This window comes from Trichosurus vulpecula, chromosome 8 (genome assembly GCF_011100635.1).
Source record: "Trichosurus vulpecula isolate mTriVul1 chromosome 8, mTriVul1.pri, whole genome shotgun sequence".
Classification (NCBI taxonomy): Eukaryota; Metazoa; Chordata; class Mammalia; order Diprotodontia; family Phalangeridae; genus Trichosurus; species Trichosurus vulpecula.
The window spans coordinates 1,121,269-1,143,737 of NC_050580.1; the positions used below are offsets into that span (position 1 = coordinate 1,121,269).

General features: G+C 44.4%; 1 protein-coding gene across 1 annotated transcript in view; it reads left to right on the forward strand.

Annotated features, from left to right (window-relative positions):
- LOC118828741 (cilia- and flagella-associated protein 46-like) overlaps positions 1–22,469 on the forward strand; it is a gene marked incomplete in the record, with an annotated part of 65,796 nt that overhangs the window by 5,008 nt on the left and 38,319 nt on the right. Inside the window, 6 exon segments of the mRNA XM_036735585.1 lie at positions 4,023–4,220; positions 4,480–4,586; positions 12,588–12,764; positions 15,369–15,504; positions 18,201–18,389; positions 20,000–20,188. Of these exon segments, the coding sequence (XP_036591480.1) occupies positions 4,023–4,220; positions 4,480–4,586; positions 12,588–12,764; positions 15,369–15,504; positions 18,201–18,389; positions 20,000–20,188 (996 nt within the window).

Genomic DNA, 22,469 nt, shown 5'->3' on the forward strand with positions numbered 1-22,469 from the left:
TGGGGGAGGGGTAGTAGGTGGGGCACAGATCTCTCCAATTCGTTGTTATGCTTGAAAGTGAGTTTTCCAGAGTGTTCCTCTTGGCCATTGGGGGAGAAGCTTCTCACATGAGGTTGTAGATCAGAGATAAAGGATGAATCCAGCCTTGACTTCCCAGTGTTTAGGACAGTGAAAAGGGTTATTCTCTTGTTTGACTGATTGACTTCCTTTCCTGTCTCTCTCAGTTCTCTGTAGTCTGGCTTCCAATCTTATTTTGAAGCAGCTCTTTCCAAATCCAGCAGCCTTTTTCTCAACCCTCATTCTTCTTGACCTCTGTGCAGGGTCACCTCTGCTTTGATCCTCTCTTCTCTCTCAGTTTTTGGGACCCTGCTTTCTCCTGGTTCTCCTCTTGCCTCTCTGACCACTCCTTCTCAGTCTCCTTTACTGGATCCTCTTCCGGGTCACACCCATTAACCATGGATGTCACCTGGACCTCTGTGGTGAGACCTCTTCTCTTCTCCCTTTAATCTGCTGGGAGCACTGGGAGCTCTCACCAACTCCCATGGATTTCATAACTGTCTCTATGTTGATGATTCTCACATCTACGTTTCCTGCCCCAAGCTCTCTGCTGACCTTCAGTCTCCCATCTCTGACTGCCTTTCAGATATCTTGAACTGAATGTCCTAGACAAATCCAACTCTACGTGTGCAAAACTGAACTAATTTTCTTTCCCCAAAGCCCTGTTCTCCTCCTACCTTCCTAATTACCATGGGGGTCACCAGCCTCCTCTCAGTCACCCAAGCTTGAACCCTTACATGGCCTCTCCTATACATCTCCTTCTCTGACGCTGCCCCACCCTGGTGCAGGCCCTCATTATCTCCTCACTGGGACTATTACAATTGTTGTTTAGTCCTATCTGACTCTTTGTGACCCCATCTGGAGTTTTCTTGGCAAAAATACCAGAGTGGTTTGCCACTTCCTTCTCCAGCTCATTTTATAGATGAAGAAACTGAAGCAAACAGGATTAAGTGACTTGCCCAAGGTCACACAGCTAGGAAGCATCTGAGGCTGGACTTGAACTCAGGAAGATGAGTCTGACTCCAGACCTGGTGCTCTATGCACTATGGCACCCCACTAGCTGCCTCAAGTCTCTCTCTACTCCAATCCAATCAATTATCAAATTGATCTTCCTTAAGTTCAGGTCTAACCTTGTCACATACACATACCCTACCATTCAATAAAGCCCCATGGCTCCCTGTCACCTCCAGCGTCAAATTCTTTGTCTTTTGTTTGGTGTTTAAAGGTACCTAAAATCTGACCCCTTCCTCCCTTTCTGGTCTTCTCATGCTTTGCTGCCCTCTGCATTTTCTGGTTCAGTGGTACTGGCCTCTTTGGTGCTCCTCACACAAGAAGCCCCTCCATGGAGGTGGGCTCCATGTGTTTTCCCTTCTCATCTCTACCTCCTGCCTCTCCTGACTTTTTTCAAGATCCAGCTCAAATCCTATCTTCTACAAGAAGCCTTTTCTGGTCCCCCGAATGCTAAGGCCCTCTCTCAGGTGATTACCCTTCACTTAACCTTGTTTATACCTTGTTGTCTGCATGATGATTCCCTCATTAGCCTGTGAACTCCATGAAGCAGGGACTGGTTTTGCCTTTCTTTGTAACTCCAGAGCTTAGCCCAGTTCCTGGCACATAGTAGGTTCTCAAGAAATGATTGTTGACTTGGTTTGATGACTAGAAAGCCCAGACGTCTATGGCAGAATGACCAGCACCCAAAACCAAAATGCTTTCAAGCTGCCCAGGCCTTCCTTCCTCCCTTCCTCCGTTCATTAAGAAGCAGCAACAGCAGCAGAAGCAGAAGCAGCAGCAGAAGCAGCAACAAGCATTTGCCATAGTGGGGGAACTGCTTGGGACAAAGTAACAGGGTTGAGCAGGTCGGCTTCCTCATTTACATCAGGGCTTCCATTTCACGTGACATTGACCCTGACCATTAAGTCTTCATCAAGACAACTCAAGTTTATCAACATCCAGCTGTATTATCAACAAATAACCAGCCTATTTTCCACAGGCCAGTCCATGAAAGTTTACTGTGGCTTCCAAAGGGTCTCTGTCTCCTGCATAAATAACTCTACCTGTCATGATGTAGGGTCATGGGTCTGTTGAGGGAGAAAAACCCAGGGATTCAGGAATCCCAAAAATAAAGTTTTCAGGACTGGAGTTCCCAGACCGGGTCGTTGAGGGAGAGTACCCTGAAGGACCTGAGTACTGGAGAGGGTCAGGGCTATCTGGAATGAATTCACCGATCTCAAGCATTCTTCAAGTCAAAGTGGCAAAGATTTATTACTATTTACAGCGGGCAAGAGTTCTTAGGGAACCTGCAACCTTAGAGGGGTGCAAGGAGAGCTTGTATAAGAGATTTAGGGGTGAAACATGTCAATCAGGTGCTTTGGGGTGGGATTAGGGAGTGGTTAAGGGGTGGTCAGTTCTTAAAGAAGCATGCACTTTTTGTACCTACTGCACAGATATCTTACCCAGAGTTCACTAGGAAATAGCCTGGGGGGGTGCTACTAGGAGGAGTGGTTTTGACTGTGAAATGTCACTAAGTTAACTAACAGTCAGGGCTGACCGAGATTATCTAGGTGGCTCTCATCAAATGTCTTGTTAGACAAAATAAATGTAAGAGAATATACATTTGACTATATCTAGGATACGTATCAGTAAGGTCAGTAAGTAGTGAATATTGTCATGACCCAGTATACAGCCAATTATCAGTACACAGGAAGTACATAGGCACAGCTGCCACCTGAGGAAGGAGTAGAGATAAGTGTGTTGCTGGGGCATGCTGCCATTGAGCTAGAGAGACAGTATTTTGAGGCTAGGGAGATATGATTTTAGAACTAGATGTGGTTTTGGAATTGGGGTTCAGGCACAGGTACCCAAGCAGAGGCTGTCAGAATTAGGGTCCAAGCACAATCACCCAAGTACCCCATCAGGTCCATATTTCATTTGATAATTTCTGTAATTTGGGAGTAGATTTTCTTCTCAGGATGTCAATTTACTTGTCAGAATTCAAGGCTTCCAGGCCACCAGAAATTTTAAATCACCAAACACTGATTTGGGTGGAGGTTTAACTACCTGGGGAGGCTGCCCAGATCTTAGAAGTTTGCCTTGACTGCTTCTGACAAGGATTTTTGGTAAAGCCAGGAATAAAAAAGGGAGGTCCCTCAGTAAAAATGACCTTTGTGTCCAGTCTTCTGGCCTTTGTATTGCCTGTCCCAAGACCGTTCTGCTGTGTTCATAGCAAGACTTAGCAGCTGGGGGCTCAATTGGTTGTATTTTTTTTAACCAATCTCATCACTGTTCAAAAAGCTGACATGACCACCAGGCACATTGTAGAGGAATTCCTCCAGCCCCTCCAGCTGCCTCGTCCCTCGTCCCCCAAGGTAGTGGTGGTTGTGGTGGTAGGTGTTGTTGGTGGCCCTTCATTTTCAGAGAGGACCAATGACATCACAGTGATGTCATGACTTGAGAGATTTGTTTCTTAAGATCCTTTTGGCTCTTTGGCAGCAATAATTTATGAGATCTTGGCTTTTTTTTATCTTCAACCACACTTGGGCAAAACTGTTTCACCATGGCCTGGAATGATCCTTGAAACACTGGTTTCCCCAATGCTCCAGTCCAGTCCAGTCCAGTTCTCCAGACTTCTCCAGAGCCAGGATCCATGCAGGCAGCAGCTCCTAACTGAAAACCTGGAAAGCCAAGCTGAGTGGGGTTTCTAGGTTGCAGTGCCAGGAGGACTTAAGAAATCCAGGGAGTCCTGGAGCATCTCCTCCCCTAGGAAAGGCCAGAAATGCTGCTCGATGTTCATGCTTTATGTAGCATTTCATAGAATTTCTTGGTGAAGTAATAAGTCTTCTACTGTGAATAGTTCACAATGGAGGCCAAGCTTTCAACAACCAAAATGAGTATGTGTGTGTGTGTGTGTGTGTGTGTGTAGGCTTCTGACCTATGCCTATGTACCTGGGTATATATCTCTTTTTTAGGATCTCAAGGATGTGTGTGCAGAGGCAAAGAGCCTATACCTTCTAGCTGAACTTGCAAAGAAAGAATTAAAATATGAACAGGCCAAGAAAATGATTGAGAAGGCCCAGGTCCTGGGAGGAAGTGAAGAATTCTGGTATTACTCAACAATAGCACTGATTGAGACCCTCTTGGCACAAGAAAGAGGAAGAGAATCTCTAGTAAGAAATCTCCCAGATGCCCTCCAGCCCCTCTGGCCACCACCTCCAGGACAGACAGCTGCTCCTGCTGGCCTGGAGCTCCTGAAACTTGCTCCCTCCTCCCCTGAGTCCTCCTCCCCTGAGTCCTCCTCCCCTGCTCCATCTTCCCCTGAATCCTTCTCCCCTGAGTCCTCCCCTGCCCCACCCTTGCCCACTCTCAAACCTACTCTTTGTTGGGCCAAATGCCCAAATGAACTCAAACTGTCTTATTGGTCCCCAGATTCCTAACATTATCCAGAAGACAATCGATGTTTTCCTCTCTCTGATCCAAGAAAGACCTAACAGGAAGCCCACCCTGAAGTTCTTAGCCACATCTCTGGAAGCCAGGTAACTTCCCCGCAGGAATGCCGTGAAGAGAGACAACATCTCATATGCTTTTTGCACGAGACAAAAGCTGGGTGGCAGAATGCCAGTTTTTAGCAGGTAATAGCAGCAGCTCAGGTTGGGGCCACACTTTCTTCACACACAAACTTCTTCCAATAATAAAGCATTTGAGAGATCAGAGGGAAATCTGCCAGAATGTCTCTTTGGTTCTTTTATGGTTCCTGACAGGCTCACAGGTCCCTTCTCAAAGCACTGAGCTTCTTGGCCAGGTGATATTCCTGAGAAAATTCTCTGCCATTGTGGCAACCACCTTCCCTACCCCACAGCCAGGCAGGAGTGTCAGGAAGGCTCCATCTCTGGCTCTGAATGGGTTTTGCTCTCTGTCTCTCTCTCTCTCTCTCTCTCTCTCTCTCTCTCTCTGTCTCTCTCTTCCTCTGTCTCTCTCTCTCCCTCTCTCTGTCCTCTTTTTCTCCCTCTCTCTGTCCTCTTTTTCTCCCTCTCTCTGTCCTCTTTTTCTCCCTCTCTCTGTCTCTCCTCTCTGTCTCTCTGTCTCTGTCTCTCTGTGTGTCTCTCTCCCCTTCTCTCTGTCTCTCTTCTCTTTCTCTCTGTCTCTGTCTCTGTCTCTCCTCTCTTTCTGTCTGTCTCTGTCGTTCTGTCTCTCTTTCTCTTCTCTCTGTCTCTCTGTCTGTCTCTGTCTCTCTGTGTGTCTCTCTCCCCCTCTCTCTGTCTCTGTCTCTGTCTCTCCTCTCTTTCTGTCTGTCTCTGTCGTTCTGTCTCTCTTTCTCTTCTCTCTGTCTCTCTCTGTCTCTGTCTCTCTCTCTCCCCCTCCCTTCCTCTCCCTCTCCTTCTCCCTCTCCCCGGTCTCTCCTGATCTATGAGCTCTGGCCCTGCCTCCAAACATAGCTGGGGTGTCTCTGTCATTACCTGGTCCTGCTATTCTCTCTAGCTCTTGTTAAAATCCCTTCTTCCTTTCACCGTCATAGTCCCAGCAATGTCCCGGGTACCTCCACACTCCATTTCCTCCTCCCACTCACTTTTCACCCTCTTGAGTTTTATCTTCAAATGCTGCCATTTGGAACTGGGGATTGATCCAGAAGCGCTGATGTGCTAAGTCCCAGGGGGATCTCTCAGTCCTCCTGTGGACTCTCTATATCTTTAGTGACTATTGACCACTCCTGGTTATTTCTCTGTGTTGTTTCCAGCAAAGCTCTCTTGGCTTTCCTCCTGCCTGCCTCTGCTCAGTCTAACTTTCCTTTTCTGGAGTGTCATCTTCCCATCCACCCCCTGTGGGCAGGTGGGCATTCCCTGGAGCTCTATCTTGGTCTCTCTTCTCTTGGTAACTGTCTCCCTTGTGATTCCATCAGTCCCCGTGGGGCTGGAACCCAAAGATCTCCCTTATGCAGATGGTTCCCAAGTCTGCGTGTTGGAGGCCCACCAATTATGGAAGACAGCTCTGTGCAGGTGTATTAGGAGGGCAGAGTTTATAATTTCAAAGAGGATCATATATATGTCTGAAAGGTTCGGAACCGCTGTTGTAAGACAGCTCCCTACTTCCCCAAGTAACAAATTCAAAATTAGTTCTTTACAAGCAGGGGGAGCTGTCCTAATTATTAAATTCCTATGAGGCAGTCCCATTGGATCATTGTAATATTTATCTGCAGTTCCTATCATGATAGCAGTCTTCATTACCTCCTCCTTTAGTCTCATGATACAATCTCTAAGTGAATACCAGGGTCTGTGCTCAGTGGGCCACATAGAATCAGTAGCATATCTCTTATTGCATCCCACAGCAGCTAACACCAACAGAGTAGTCCTGCTATCACCATCTCCTTGCTGATGATGTTCCCTAAAAGCTTGTTGAACTAGAGGATCATGGCTGATACCTATGAATCTCATACAGTCTGTCCTATCTACTGTTATTCCACTGGCCCCTTGATCACTGAGTCTTACCATCCAAGATATTAAAGGTTCTCCTATTCTTTGGCTGAATCTACTCAAAATATCTGTGACCTCTTGCGGTGAGAAATCTTCCTGAATTTCCCTTGTAACTGAATCTTCACCTCGGGTTTCTGTCTTCCTCCTTTGTATGGGTCGAGCCCTTGTCTGATCATTTAACCATCTCCCATTCTCTGTGCGAGGGACGTCCTGAACTCTGGTAGTGTTTTGTGCCTCAGCCCCTAATGTTGTCTCATTTTCCCCCCACTCACTTCCCCTGCCACCATGGCAAGGACAAAGCAGGCAGTTAGACTCGGTCTGGGCTGGGTTGGAATGCACTCTTGGCTTATTTGGTTTCCTATTGCTCCTAGCCACATTAATAGAAAAGTTCTCATTTGAGTCAGTTTGGTCTCCTGCTATCTGAGATTCCCCTTCTTGCCGTGCGGTAGGAGCACCCCTATCTCTTTCACTTAATCTCAATCTTTCGTATACTAGCCGGTAGGCTGATAACACTATCCAGCTTTGCTTAGATAGTGATGCCCCTGACTGAATCCCAACTTCTTGTAAACACCTTTCCAAATCCCTAGGATCTCCTCTGCGTAGCCTTGGTTCCCAGTTTTCACAGGGTCCAGCTTTTTTAGCCAATTCTTTTGCTAGGGAGGAATAAAATGGATCCTCCCACCCTGGGATATTCATCTCTTCCTCTGAAGTTCTTCTGCTTCTAAATAGAGATCTTATACCTAGTGATCCCATCCTCATCACTGTGGAAATTATACTATTTTATATCATTTTTGTAATTTCAATAAGACTCAGGGCCTGAACTACTTAACCAGAAGAAAAGCCTGATCCTAACAGTCTCTTTGTTCTCTTGTATCAACAAATCCAGATGGAGCATTTCTTGCTCTGTCCATGGTCATTAAGGGTGAAAACCTTGAGCCCAGACACTATCTTGAATTATGTGACTTTTCCTTATCTTAATATTTTATGGGCATATACTATGTGGTGGAATGTTAATGGCCAATTAAACACAGAGATCCTGGGGCTACAAATCCAATTGACACTTTGACAACTATCTAATTTGTTGTATTTACAATCTATTTCATTAAGGAAAATCCTCTTCTTGTATCATGGTTAAACATACATGGGGGTCATAAAAATGAGGTCATACAGGCTTGCCAGCTCTGCTAAAATAACGTATATAAGTTTTCTCATTGCTTTGTTCAGGCAGCCAGAGTTTATACTCTGACTCCTTGTACGTACAAGTAAGCTAGCTCCGCTATGCTTTAAGGGAAAATAATAAACAACATGGATTTTTCTATCACCTAGCTCTGTTGTTTCCTTCAACCAAATTTTCAGGTTTAACATCACCAAATGTATTAGGAGGGCAGAGTTTATAATTTCAAAGAGGATCATATATATGTCTGAAAGGTTCGGAAACGCTGGATATAAGAAACTCTCAAAGTAGGAGGCAGAAGAATCAAAGCATATATTTAGTCTCCACAGTAACCAACCCATGAACCAGCATCCCCATTTTGACATATTGATCAAAAGCTTCCAGGCCCAATAAGTACGCCACACAAGAGTAACCAGGAGGCCACAGAGAAGCATGATGGTGTACAGCAAAATCATATACATGCTTCCCCTCTGTGGTAAAAAGATTACCCACTGGCCCCAAGTCCTTGTTCAGCTTCTTCCCGTAGGCCAGCTCTGCTACCGGCAGCTTCAGCTTCGGCTGTGGCTGTAGCTGTAGCAGCCTCTGGCTCCAACGGAAGCTATTTTTAACCATCCGGCTTCTTCGGGGGTGTAAGGTACGCCGGGGAAAGCACAGGTTCTTTCAATCAGCTTAAGCAAGGTGAAGGGGCCGACAAGCTTACTCCAGTCCAACATACAAACAGCATTCAGTTCAGGGGAAAAAGCCAAACTAGTCAAGGGCACTTGTTGACTAAGTGCTAAGGAGCCCATTTTTGGTTACCAACACAGCAGGGGAGACAAAAGAAGGTAAAGGTCACTGTGGTTAGAGGTCAAGAACTGTGAGCTCCCTGAAGGGTGTGGGGGCCACCGACACTTGCACTGAATTCCATTCAATTCGGAAAATACTTTGAAGTACCTGCTCTATGGAAGCCCTGGAAGGCCCAAGCCTGATGAGGGGGGAGAATAAAACAAAAACAAAATGTAACCACTCTGCATTTTATTAGCAGAATACAAAGTATCCACATAGAATTACAAAGTACAAACAAATAAATATGAAGTAACTTTGAGAAGTTAGGGGAAGAAGAGCCAGGTGGCCCCATGGATAGTGTGTCAGGCCTGGAGTTAGAAACACTCATCTTCCTGAGTTCAATTCTGGCCTCAGACACCTTCTAGCTGGGTGATCCTGGCAAGTCACTTCACCCTGTTTGCCTCAGTTTCCTCATCTGTAAAAATGATCTGAAGAAGAAAATGGCAAACCACTTCAGTGTCTTTGCCAAGAAAACCCAAAATGGAATCATGGAGAGTCAGACATGACCGAGCAACAACTTTGAGAGGGAGAAATTCATGCTTCTCACTACCCAGGGCCTCAGGAAAGAGCTTGTGTCTTTGGAAGTGCCACATGAACTTGATCTGGAGTTGTGTGAATGAGGAATGATATTAGGACTATCTAGATGATGGGGACTTTTGAAGTACATATGGGTTTGGACCAAAAGATAACAAGTTTAGCTTTGGACATTGGTAGCTTTGAGATGTCTCTGGGATGTCTCCTTTGAAAAGGCCAAACTGATGATGAAGGAGAACCTAGGGCTGGATTGTAGAACAGAAGGGATCATGGAGCCTATGGCAAGACCTGATGAGGTCACTGAGTGAGACCTCAGGACAGAGCAGGACCCTCCAGATTTCATATGAGGAAGGCAGCTTTCTGGTCACTTGGGGAAGGCCAAATTCCCATTGTTCCTGACTTGCAACTGTCATGGGCAAAGCATTGAGTGTGGAGAAGCCTTTTATCATTCAAGGAGATGGACAGCTCTGGAGGAAGGCTGAAAGACCCTCCTCTTCCTCCTCCCCTTGTGGTTCTCCTCTGTATTGGAAATTAAATTGGGACATTTTTACTGTTTTAGAATGATTAATTAAGTGTCTTTGATTGGGGCTTACTAGGTGCAAAGCCCCAGGCCCAAACCCCTATCTACTAGGTTCTAAGCCTATGTGGGCATGAAGCCCTCAGGGTCCTAAGGGGAGTTGCTAAGACAAGAGTCAATAGTAGGAGCCTGAGTTCTTGTCACTCAGGTGACATCTGATGACAGCTAAAGAGTGTATAAAAAGAGAAAAAAGAGCTATTTGCTTGGGGCTCTCACTCTTGGTGGTGTGCTGATGTGAAGACTCTGGGCAGCTGTAGTTAAGAGCCCCCCAGCTTGTAAACCCAGATGTTTGGACTTTGTTAAAACCTGGTAACTATGCATTGAGATTTGAATCAGACAAGGTCTGTCTGTTGATGTTTTTAATTTGTTTGTATTTGCTCTGAAGTTCAGGGTTCTGGCTTTTCCCCCTGAACTAAGTGAATGATCCTCGTATGTTCGATTAAATTGAGATTGTTAACCCCTTAATGTTACTTTCCTTAGTAAAGCAGATCAAAAGAACCTATGCTGGCAGCATTCTTGTTGTTGGGCTTGTGTTGGTCTTTTACCCCACAACAGCAGCTAGCCAAATTGTTACAACACCCTCCTCCTTCTCCGGGCTAGCTGCTGGGGATTCTGAATATCAATAAAACACTGCCTGACCTCAAAGAGTTTACAAGTCTATAGGGAGAGACAACATGTTCATGTCTCACATAGTATGTACGAAATAGTCATGGACCAAGGCTAGACAAGGTAATTCTGAGGAAGTGGCACTAGGTGTTGGGGGACTGGGACCAGCCTGAGGGAGGAGTTGGCCATTCCTGGCATCCCAGAAGGTTGGGGTAGGGAAGGGCAGACTGAGAAGCTGGTGGTTGATCTAGGAGAGGCAGGGCAGTGTGAACCATCAGTAGAGATAGCCTGGAGTTGTGCCCCACTGGAGCACAGCCCACAGGTCTAGTAAAAATACAAACATTTCATCACACGCTTGATTGAATTTGAGTAACAATGAGCCAAAGTTGGATAATTGAATATTTTCATATGAATAGCTGTCTTATCAGCTCTCTCTCCCCTCCTCCCCAGTGGCTCTTCCAAAGCTTCTCATCACTCTTCAGACCTCCCATGGCTCCCCTCACCCCCCACTCTCCTAGCTGAGAACTTGGAGAACCTCATATTTTACAGAAAAAGTTAAGGCTCTTTGCTGTGAATGCTCTCTTTTCCCATCTTCCTCATCTTTTTTCAGGTGCCTTCTGCCCCTCTCTCCTCCCACCCCAATCTCACATGATGAGTTGGCTTTCCTTTTTGCCAAGGCTAACCCTGCTACTAGTTCAAGTTAGTCCATTCCATCCTGTCTCCTCCAACAGGTTGCCCCCTGCTTCATTTATCTCTTTGTATAGTGACATTACCCACTGCCTGAAGATATACCATGTCTCCTCCATGCTCAAAAATCTCACTTCTTCCATCTCTATTATCCTATATCTCTTCTGTCCACTCTACCAAAACTCCCTGAAAGAGGCATCTCCAATAGGTGCTTCTACTCTCTCTCCTCACACTCTCTTCTTAACCCCTTACAGTCCAGCTTCTGACCTCATCATTCCAAAGCCTTTTATGTCTTATCCTGATTTCCACTTCCCTCCCCTGTACCCCATTGGCTGGGCATTTCAGGGCCTATAGCCTATCTGGAAACACCTATAATCCACCTCCATGTGGGTCTCCACCCCTGTTTACAGCTCTCATTTCCACATTTCAGCTCCTGCCCCCCTTCATCCTCATTCTCTTTATACTTTATTTAGTAAAGGAATGACAAGCCATAAATACTTTTGATCTCATCGCAGAATGTCTGCATCACTCAGATTTTACGATCTCCATAGCATGAGAAAGGAATTTCCTCAATTAATAAGAGCTGACAGAAGTGTGAGTTGAAGATTCAACCCAGGATATCTGTAAGAAAAGTTCCATTACCTAAGACATCATCTGGGTTAAAGGGCCTTATCCTTAGTGAGCTTCATGTGGCCTGGCAGGTTTTTTTACACGGGAAAAAAGGCCTGCCCAGAGAACAGAGAGTGTCTGCTCTCAACCTCTGGGCTACATCCCTCACTGCTTTCTACTACAATCAGTTTATCTCTTACAGTAGCCAAAAGTATGACTCCTTAGGTTTCATAAATTATGTATCACATGATTTCTGTGGAAACAAAAGTTTAATCATCTCTTACAGTTGATGAGATATTCCTCACCTTTTCTTTTATCAATTAGAGAGTCAAGCAGCCACCACACACATGGACTTCTGCTCCAGTGGGCACCAGGTCCATCTTAGCTCCCCTCCAAGCCCCAATCAGGCCTTCCATCCTCCACAAAACCTTTCCTGATCTCCTCACTCATGAATACTCTTTCCTGCAAGGACTTACTTTCTTTTCTGCTATCCACTTATTTACTCATATACCTGTTGTCTCCTCCCAGTAGAATGTAAGTGCTTCAGTCTATTTCCAGTCTGTCTCCTAATTTTAGCTCCTGGTGACATAGTAAAAGCTCAGCAAATGCCTGTGGAATGGAATGAGAATAGATGAGTAACAATCATTCCTCACAGTTCCAGATTTTGCAATGAACTTCCAAGTTTGTCAGTTTCCTTTTCTTTCAAGAATAAGTAATGATGCCTTGGAAGAGTTTCCTTTATTAAATGTACCTTTTGCACATTTCATCCTAGTGAAAACAAGAAATGGGATGTTTTAGCCCTCAGAAAACAATCTACCTTTTCTAAGATGAAGGTTTTTAAGATGATTATTTTAATAAAAATGATCAGCTCCGTGACTGGTGCACCTGGCCATTTAAAAGGACACAATTGCTGTGGAGAAGATGTACTGGGGATCTGGGGGCATAAAAGTTTCAAAACCCTTTGTAATAGGAATAATAAGTTGGTGTTTGCAAAGACCCAAAAGAAAATTTGGGGGGGTGTTGCTTTTCTCTTTGGTTTTTGTTTCTTCCTCTGCAGAGGTGCAGAAATTCAGCTGAACATTGTCTTGGACTCAGCTGGAGATGATCCTTTGGACTTTTCATACTTGCTAGAGGCTATCAACTACAGGCTGATACAAATCGAGAAAACTTTTTTTGATGGTGGTTATAAAGACCACTGTGTGGATCTAATCCTCCAATCTGCGAAGATCAATAGGTGAGTTCTGTCTGGGGTCGTGTGTGCGTGCGTGCGTGCATGCGTGTGTGTGTGTGTGTGTGTGTGTGTGTGTGTGTGTGTGTGTGTGATGGAAAGAAGATTGCCCCCTTGGAAGCATCCAAAGTCACCCTGGCTTCAGTGTGATCCAAAGCTTGAGCCATCTTTTTTTGCCTTGCCTGGCTCATGTGCCCCCTCTCACCTTGTGACCATGTCTGTCTCCCATAGCTAGGACCTTAGGCCTCCAGGTTTCCTCTTCTACTCATTCCTTTGCAGTTATTCAGCTTCTTGGCTGCAGTGTTAGAGTAGGGGATGTGAAGAGAGGGCTGTAAAGAAAGCAAGAAAGAGTAAAATTCTGTTGTGGGAGGGTCAGGCAAAGGGAAGAGAAGAGGGGTAACAGCACAAACAGACCATTTCATTTCTTGGTCCCAAATGATAGGCAAACTCTTCCTTTACCTCCATTTTGTGTATAAAGATGTAGGTGAAAGCAAAAACAGAGGAAAGTACAAGAGGAAAAGTTAGAAGGAAATATACAATGAATAATCATTGCATGTTAATGTGAATAAGATGAACTCACCCATAAAACAGAAAAGGCTAGAAGAATGGATTAGAAAGTTGGGTCCAACAGTATGCTATTTATAAGAAACATACTTGAAACATAAAGATTCACATAGACCTAAAATGATGGGATGGTGCAGAATATATTCGTTTCAGGTGAACTAAAAATAGTAATCTTGCTTTCAGATAAGGCTATAGTACATATGGACATTATGGAAAGAGAAAATCAGAGAAACTACTTATGGTTAAAGGCACCATAGATAATAAACAAATATAAATATTTAATATGTATGCACAAAATAGCATCACATCTAAATACTTAAAGGAAGAGTGAGCTAAATTGCAGGGAGAAAGGTATTAAAACTATAAAAGCAGAGGACCTGTCACAAAGCTAGAAGAATATAAAAAAATTTAAAAAGATAAGAACTTTAGAAAAATTAGAGATGATAGATCTCTGGAAACTGATGAAAAGGAATAGAAAAAAAGTATGTGCACTTTTTAAAAAAATAATATTTTATCTCCCCCCCCAATTAGATGTAAAAAAATTTAACTTTTTAAAAAAACTTTTGAGTTCTAAATTCTGTCCCTTCTTTCCCCTTCCCTCTGCCTGAGATAATTGAGCAATCTGATATAGGTTATACATGTGAAATCAAAAGTTTACATACTTCTTAGTCATTCATGGCACCTTTAAAATATTGACAGTGTGTCAAAGCATAAAAACCTTACCCTCCAAAATGAAAAACTTAATTTAACCAGTCACATAAAAACATATTATCACATAATTTGTTAATCACACTACAACAATAACTATATTTAGTAAAGGACCTCTGAATGAAGAATTAAAACTAATTGAAGATAGTAATTTAATCCTAAAGAATTGCTAAATAAAAACATGAATCATAGAAACAGTAGCACATTTCATGAAAGATGATAACAAAAAGATAATATGCCAAAACATATGGGATACAATTAAAGCAGTATGATGATAAAAATCTGCAAGAAAGAGAAACAAAGTCACAAGATTCCAAGCATGATCAAGGGTAATAATTGTCAATAAATAGGATCCAAGGTTCATCAGTAGCTAGGGACCCTTCTGACAGGCAGAGCAGCTCTTTTATACAGTTGATGATACAATCTAAATTAAAATTGTGATTGGTCTGATACAGAGATAGAGGATGGGATTACATTTGGTGTGACTCAGAGAAGGGAGAGTTGGCTAATGTGCTCTGGAATATCTCATGGTGCAAACATCCCATGACCATGTTCACTCATCTTCTTCCCCTCTTTCCTTGGGGAGCAAAATTTGGCACATTTTGAGTCTTTATGGTCAGGCTGTAGCCCATAAGAATAAGGAGTTAAATATTTACAAACTTTACCACTGAGGACTTAACAATGAAGTCTTTGATTCACAAATATTGATTTCCAGTGATTAAATACATTCTCAGTTAATAAATAATATAAAATAAAGTGAGGTATAGATTTTCAATTTCACAGCAATTTTCAATTTCCATAAAAGAAAATGCATATCTCTGGAAACCTTAATCAACAGAAGAAAGAACAAATCAATGGACTGGTCACACAAATAAAACTAGAAAACCAAAAAACCCAACTAAACACCAAAGTAGAAATTCTGAACATCAAAGAAGAGACTAACAAAACTGAAAGCAAAAAGTAAAAATAAAATAACACCTGAATTCATTGATAAAACTTGGAACTTTATAAAAATATAGTAAAAGAAAGTTAGCTCACCTTAAAAAGAAGAGAAAGGAAAACCAAATATCTGTATCAAAAATTAAAAATAATTCACAACAATTAAAGAAGAAATAAAAAACCAGCTATCAGAAACTTTTGCCCAATAAAATTCCAACAAAACTGATAACTGAGATGAAATTGATGAATAATTACAAAAATGTAATGCATAGATTAACTGAAGAAGAAAACATTATTTATGTGACTCAGTGTTAGAGTTTTAGTAGGTCACCTGGGTAACTGAGCAAAGTATTACTTTTGCCTTCAGAGTTGGTACTACCTATCTTTCTTTTTTTAAAGGTTATTTGCCAAATATGAGGCTGATGACAAAACAAAGGTCGGCTATTATTTAGAAGCCTATAACTTGACCCAGAAAGCTATTATGTATCTGGAAGAAATATTTTATAACGTTCAGTCCTTGCTGCCTCTTACTGAGGTAAGAACTACCCTCCAGTGCCCACTTTTTAGGACCCTTTGATAGGTGCACACTCAGAGAGTAGGTTTCCTGACAGCAGATTGCATCCTCTCAATATTGGCCAAATGTCTGCACTATCCATGGGGCCCCATCCTTTTGAGGAGAAATGTAAAGGAAAGAAGAATATAGGACAAAGAAGAGTCAAAGGACATGCCCTGGACACATATTGTAGCTCTAGGTTCCATGACAAAAATCAGAATTTCAGGGAAGTTAATGGCCACTCTCTCCCAAAGATGGTTCTGTGGAACTGCTGTCATCAGAAACAAAACAATGAATTGTTTTGAGCATTGAATAAGCCCCCACAGTGAATAGGGTTCTGCCCTCAGCAGTGGGGGAGATTCTGTGCTTAGATAAAACATGGTCCCTGCTTGCTCACGGTCTTGTAGGCAGGTAAGATGCAAACATACATAACTGACAGCCTGTGATGCATGGTGAGAATTTTTTAATGTAAACCTTCCCTCATAAAAGGCCCAAATGCACTTTGGGGGGATTTTCTTACTCTCTTGCCTCCTAGCCCCCACCCAGGAGACCTGGGCAAATGTGGGTCCCAATACTAAGTAAGACCTACTGATAAGTTTATCACCTAATGTTTTTTAAGAAGTCAGTTAATCAGCAAGCATTGATTAAGTACTCACCATATGCCAAGCCCTCTCCATGTGCTGGAGATACAAACACAGAAGTGAGAGTATCTGCCCTCCAGGAGCTTACCTGAGGGATACAGCATGTTCCCAAGTAAGATGATATGTGCAAAATGAGTGCAGGATAATGGGGGTGGCCAACAGTTGGGGCAAGTCAGACAAGGCCCCTCAATGAGGTGATAAGCTGAGCCTTGCAAGAAGCTAAGGATTCCAAAAGGGAAAGATCAGGAATGAAAGCATTCAAAGATTACGGGCCTCTTGAGCAAAGACATGGAGGCAGAGACAGAATTTCCAGTTTTACTAGAGTACAGAATGTGTGAGAAATCATGAGTGATTGCCTGTAAAGGGAGGCTCAAGAAAGTTTGTGATCTCTCTAATGCACACCAGAGGAGAAGACATTGGAGGGTATCTGATTAACAGTGGGAGCCTGTGAAGCTTTTTGAGGAAAGGATTGTTGAGGGAAGAGGGAGCTCAGGTCCAGGAACCCCAGGACTGGAGTTCCCAGATGGAGTCATTGAGAGAGAGTGCCCCTCAAAGACCCAAGCACTGGAGAGGGTCGAGGCCATCTGGAATGAATTCACGATCTCAAACATTCTTTAAGTCAAGGTGGCAAAGATTTATTATGCTTTATAGTGGGTAAGAGTTCTTAGGGAAACTGCAACCTTATAGTGCTATAGGGAAAGTTTAAATATGAGATTTGGGGTGAAACCCGTCAATTAGGTGTTTTGGTGTGGGATTAGGGAGTGGTTAAGGGGTGGTCAGTTCTTAAAGGAACATGCACTTTTTGTATCTATTGCGCAGATATCTTACCCAGAATTCACTGGGAAATAGCCCAAGACAGGGCATCTTAGGGGTGTGGTTTTGACTGTGAAACATCACTAAGTCAACCAAAGGTCAGGGCTGGCTGGAGATATCCAGGTTGCTTCCATCAAATGTCTTGTTAGACAAGATGAATGTAAGGGAGTATACATTTGACTGTTTCTAGGATACATATCAGGAAGGTCAAAGTAGTAAATATTGTTATGTCCCGTGCACAGCCAATTAGCAATACACAAGGATTCCAAACTAATACATTCTGTAAGTGTAGCTGGCTGCAGTGTCAGGAGGAGAGATAAATGTTTTCCTAAGGCATGCTGCCCTTGAACTAGAGAGAATGTTCTAGGGCCAATGCTTTGAAGCTAGGGAGAGATGTGATTTTAGAACTGGGGTCCAGGCACAGGCACCCAAGCAGAGGCTGAGGAGAAATGTTATGTTAGAATTAGGGTCCAAGCACAAGCACCCAGCACCCCATCAGGATAACATGGCCAGACCCATGCATCCAGAGAATGGGTACATGCATAACCCACTCTAGCTCAGCTCATCACCTCTTGACTACTGCAATGGCCTCTCTAGCTCAGGGCTTTCCTCACTTGGTGCAGATGTGGCCACACCATTCCCCTGTCCCAGAAGCACCAATGGCTCCTTACCACCTCAAGCATTACATGTAATACCACACCCTTCACACTGGGCTCCCTATCACATTGATCATTCTCATTTTCAGAGGCTCACATGTGACATTCCATGTCCATTCTCTTTCTCTTCCCATGGGCTGTGTCCCCTGCCTGGAATGCCCTCCCTCATCGCCTTTGCCTCTTAGAATGCTTAGTTTTCTCAAACATCCCAGGGGCTAATGGCTTTCCCCCCAAATTGTTCTCTGTGACCTTGGTACTTCTTCTGCATTTACCTCTGCATGTGCGTATGTTCACATATGCATGTCTCCCCACTAGAAAGTAAGTTCCTTGAGGGCAGGAATTGTCTCACTTTTCTCCCAAGGCTTGGCATGGGACATGGGAATGCTGATGGATTGATTGATTGGCTAATGGAAGAAGTGGAATAATGAAGGTCTTCTTACCTGGAAGGGAGAGTGAGAGGGCATAGGACCGGACAAGTGCCATTGATGACGAAGCACTGGGTGACAGGGCTACAGCTAAGGAATGTCTCGGTGCCGGGTTGTGCTTACAAAAGCCTTTGCTGTTGCAGACCCAGAACATCAGCACTCCCCTGATGAGGAAGCTTGCCAAGGTCAAGTTAAAACTGGCTGAACTCTCTCTGGACATAATTCAGTATAATCAGGAAAAAGCTCTGCAGGAAGAAATGAGAAAAGGGACATGGGAAAAAATCCTGGCTGACTACCTGTTGGATACCAATGACTTCACCAAACGGGAATGGGTAATTAGTACAAAACCTTAAGAGGCCTCTGCAGGGGCCTAGGACTGGTCCCTGCAGGCTGCCTATCCCCCTGCCCATTTTACAGATGAGGAAACTGAGGCAGACAGCACTGAAGTGACTTGCCCAGGGTCACCCATCAAGGAAGGGTCTGAGGTCAGACTTGATCTCAGGTCTTGCTGACTCCAGGCCCAATGCTCTGTGCCCTGTGGCGTCACCTAGCTGCATCTAGATACAGCAAAGCCAGCCTAGAGGTCTGGGAAGATGAGTTTCTATTGTCGCTTTTCCAGCTTTCCCATTGCTCTCCTCTTCTGGGGTACTCTTGGCCAGCCATGATTCCCCCCAATGATAGCAAGGCCTTGAGCTCTCTTGACTTAGGAATCAGTGTGGAAGGCTGGGCACTGAATATGGGGGCTCCTCTCAGGACCATTGTATTGCTAGCTTTGCAGCCCATCCTTCCAGGCACTTGCGTACAGGTGCCCCTACTACAGCACCTTCTGGAGGAAAGGGCTGTGGATTTAAAGTTGAGGGGTCTAGCTTCAAATCCACATTCTATTTATTTATAAGCTGTGTGACTTCAGGTCAGTGACCTCACTGCTGTAATTCTGCTCCCTCATCTATACTTGGAAAGGGTTAGATCATGAACATTGGTATCTGTGAGCTGCTTTCTAGATTCCTTCCAGTTTGGGGAGTCAGATGTGCTGCTCCCTAGGGTCCTTCCAACTTGGGGAGTCTGAGGAGCTGCTCTCCAGGGCCCTTCCAGCTTGGGGAGTCTGTGGAGCTGCTCCCTATGGTCCTTCCAGTTCCAAGTCTTGGTCTATAAGACATTTTTACCCTTTCTCCTCCCAAGGAATGAGCTAATTTCACACAAAGGCTGTCATGTTCATCCGTTTGCTAAAGCCGAATCTATTACATTAAATAGATCAATTTCATCTCCAACTTTGGAGCAAAAGTCTATAGGGGACAAAAATCTTCCCCTGCCATTTGAGGCATTTCTTCTCATGTACAATGTATGACCCAGGTGGCCCTGCTAGTGATCCTAGACAGAAAGGGATCTGAGAATGCAGAGGGATGCAGAGAAAAAAGCCTCTGACTTTTCTGCCTCACTCAGCCTCTCTCTACCCATCCTTGGACTTCTGCTGATCACAGAGGCCCATTTCTCATGGGTGGTGTCCCTTCCTTCAAGCCCAGCCATAGGGTTTGTTATTTGATTTAAGTATTTTATTCCACCCTGCCCAACAGGAGAGCAAGCATTCCTTGGTCATGGGGCAGAGCCATAGATATGACCATGTGATAATAACAAGGACCTCAAGAATGAGGACCAATGCTGTGAGGTCCGTGGGAGGGGGTACTGAGGCACAGAGGTGAGGTCCTTTTTGTGTTCTTTCTGTATTTGTTGAGATGTTGTCTTGCTTTGTTCTCACCTCCAGTCTGTATTCCTCAGATTTCAAATCCAGTAAGAAACAAGTCCAGATGTTTTACTAGGCCATTCTAGGGCAGTAGCCAAGCTCTCAAGTGGCACATATGGAAGCAGGTCCCATGACAATGCTGGGGAGCAGGGTCCCACTCTGACCTGCATTCGGGTTCATCTCACAGCTTTGCGCTTCTTGCAGGACTGGTTCAACCTGAAGCGGACTGTGGCCCACAGAACTCTGGCCCATTTGGAGAGCATGCAGCCCTTCTGCATTGGCTGCATTGATCTTCGAGCAAAATTCTTGTACTTCACGGGGAAAACCCTCCACCTGCTGGCTCTTCAGGTTGACCCTGTTCATTTGGCTCATTACTGGGATGAAAACTTCTTGGTACGAGATAGTCCCCTTAACTCTTAAACTTGGGGCACAGAGATGAAAGAGCCTTATGTTTTCCTTTGATGATGATTTCTACATTTAGAAGTGAGGGGCACGGTTGCAGAGTGGTCAGATAGACACCCTTAGACCCAGAAAAATCTTTGTTCATGTTCCACCTCCAACATGTACTGACTGTGTGACCCTGGGCAAGGTACTTGACTTCTCAGTCCTCTTGTCCTCTCTCCAATACCACCAATGGCAGAGAGGGTGGAGGCTTGGTGGAGTAGAAAGGAAGTTTACTCACCCTGGAGCTTGTTCCCCAAAATAATGAGATAAGTTTGGTCTCTATCACCAGCGATGGAGGAAGGGAAGCTGGTCTGGAGTGGAAGAGCAACCTGCACTCAGGGCAGAGGCAGTCCTTTGGTGAATCAGTGCCCTCTCTGCCTGAGCCTTCCCCTGGAAGATCGACCTCTGAGCAGGGTCCACAGAGAGCAGAATAGACTAGCCCAGATCTGGGAGAAGAGTGTCAGAAGAAAGAAGAGTGTCTCTGGTGAAGCTGAGGCTAGTAGGGAAGACCACCAACAAGAGCCAGGGTACTTTAGCTAAACTGGAGAGAGGGGGATGGGGACCTTGAGAGCACTGTCTGCCAGCCTACATATCTGTTTTCCCAACTACATAGTATTTTTGACAGAACTATCTTTCCATGCATTAGGAGGGAGCAGGCACGCTTTCACCACCAATGATCCACAGCAGACCACACATATTCCTTTTCACAGTTGATGGGAAAACTGAGTGAAGACAAGATCCCAAGGGGCTTATTGTCCATTTGATTCCGTAGAGCACTCCTGGCCTTCTTCCAACAAGGCGTCTTCCTGCCATCAGTCCATTCAGCAGAATATCTCAAAAGTCCTTGAAGGGCAGCATAAACAGCCCTACTGAACACCCTTCCTATCATATGCAGCTGGAAAACAGCTGTTCATGAAAAGTATTTGAGGAAGGAGAAGAAGTCAGTCAGTGAGTCAATGAACGTTTATTAAGCATCTGCTATGGCCCAGGCACTGCTCCAAGTGCTTGGGATACACAGAAAGGCAAAAGGCAGTTCCTGCTGTCAGGGAGGCTAGTGTCTAATGGAGGAGACCACCTGAAAACTACAATGTCCAGACAATCTATATGCCACATAAGTTGTTGTTCAGTCACTTTCAGTCATGTTTGACTCTTCTTGACCCCCTTTGGGGTTTTCTTGGCAGAGATACAAGAGTGATTTGCCATTTCCTCTCCAACTCATTGCACAGATGAGGGAACTGAGGCAAACGGGGTCAAGTGACTCACCCCGGGTCACACAGCTCGTAAGCATCCAAGCGATTTGAACTCAGGTTTTCCTGACTCCAGGCCTGGCACTCTGAATACTGCTCAGATTGCCACCCACCCATGCTTGCTTGTCTTAGCCTACCCTTCTCCAAGAATAATGAAGTGACCATCCATTCACTATTTTCTTTCAATGATCCTCATAGGACAGGTACTCAAGGACCTTCACCAACTTGGTTGCCTTCTTTTGAATATTCTCCAGTATCAGTGTCATTCTTACACTGTTGTGCCCCAGACTGAACACATCACCATAGGTGATGCCTGACAAGGGCTGAGTTTAGAAGGACTGCCACCTCATTCCTTATTCCTGGAGAAGAGTCACCCAGGATGTGCAGGCATGAGTGGGTAGTAATCTGAGCCATTGGAGGGAGCCTTCAGGTTGTGGGAATCACAGACCCATCCTAGTTTCTGCGCTTAGGAAAATCTCTTTAGACTAAAAAGGACAGAGCAAAAATGACTGATGGAAAGTTGGTCATCAAGATGAGTACAGTGATATAGGAAGGGACACAGGAGGTTACAGCGCCGTACACAGATGAAGAGCATCATGAGTACAGGAAGGATTGGTTAAGCATCTATCAGTGATCTCTGCAAGATGCCACCAGCAGAGATAAGGGCTTTGGGAGATGCAGAACAGAACACAAATATCACCCAAAGAGCGATGAAGAATGGTGTGTGTGATGGGCATCCTTTTGAACAAACAGTGGTTTGTCCCCTTTGTCCAAAAAAAGAAAAAAGAATAGAGTCTAGGGAAAATGGGGCCTTGACCTTGACTTGAATTTCCAGGAGAATTCTAGTCATAGTGGATATGCTTTCTGAGGTATGTGTTGGACCAGAAGGTTGGTTGGTTCCCATCCAGCTCTGAAGATCTATGATTCGGGAGATAGTTAATAAATATCCAGAGAGGCAAGCTGTGATGACACACTGCTCTCTC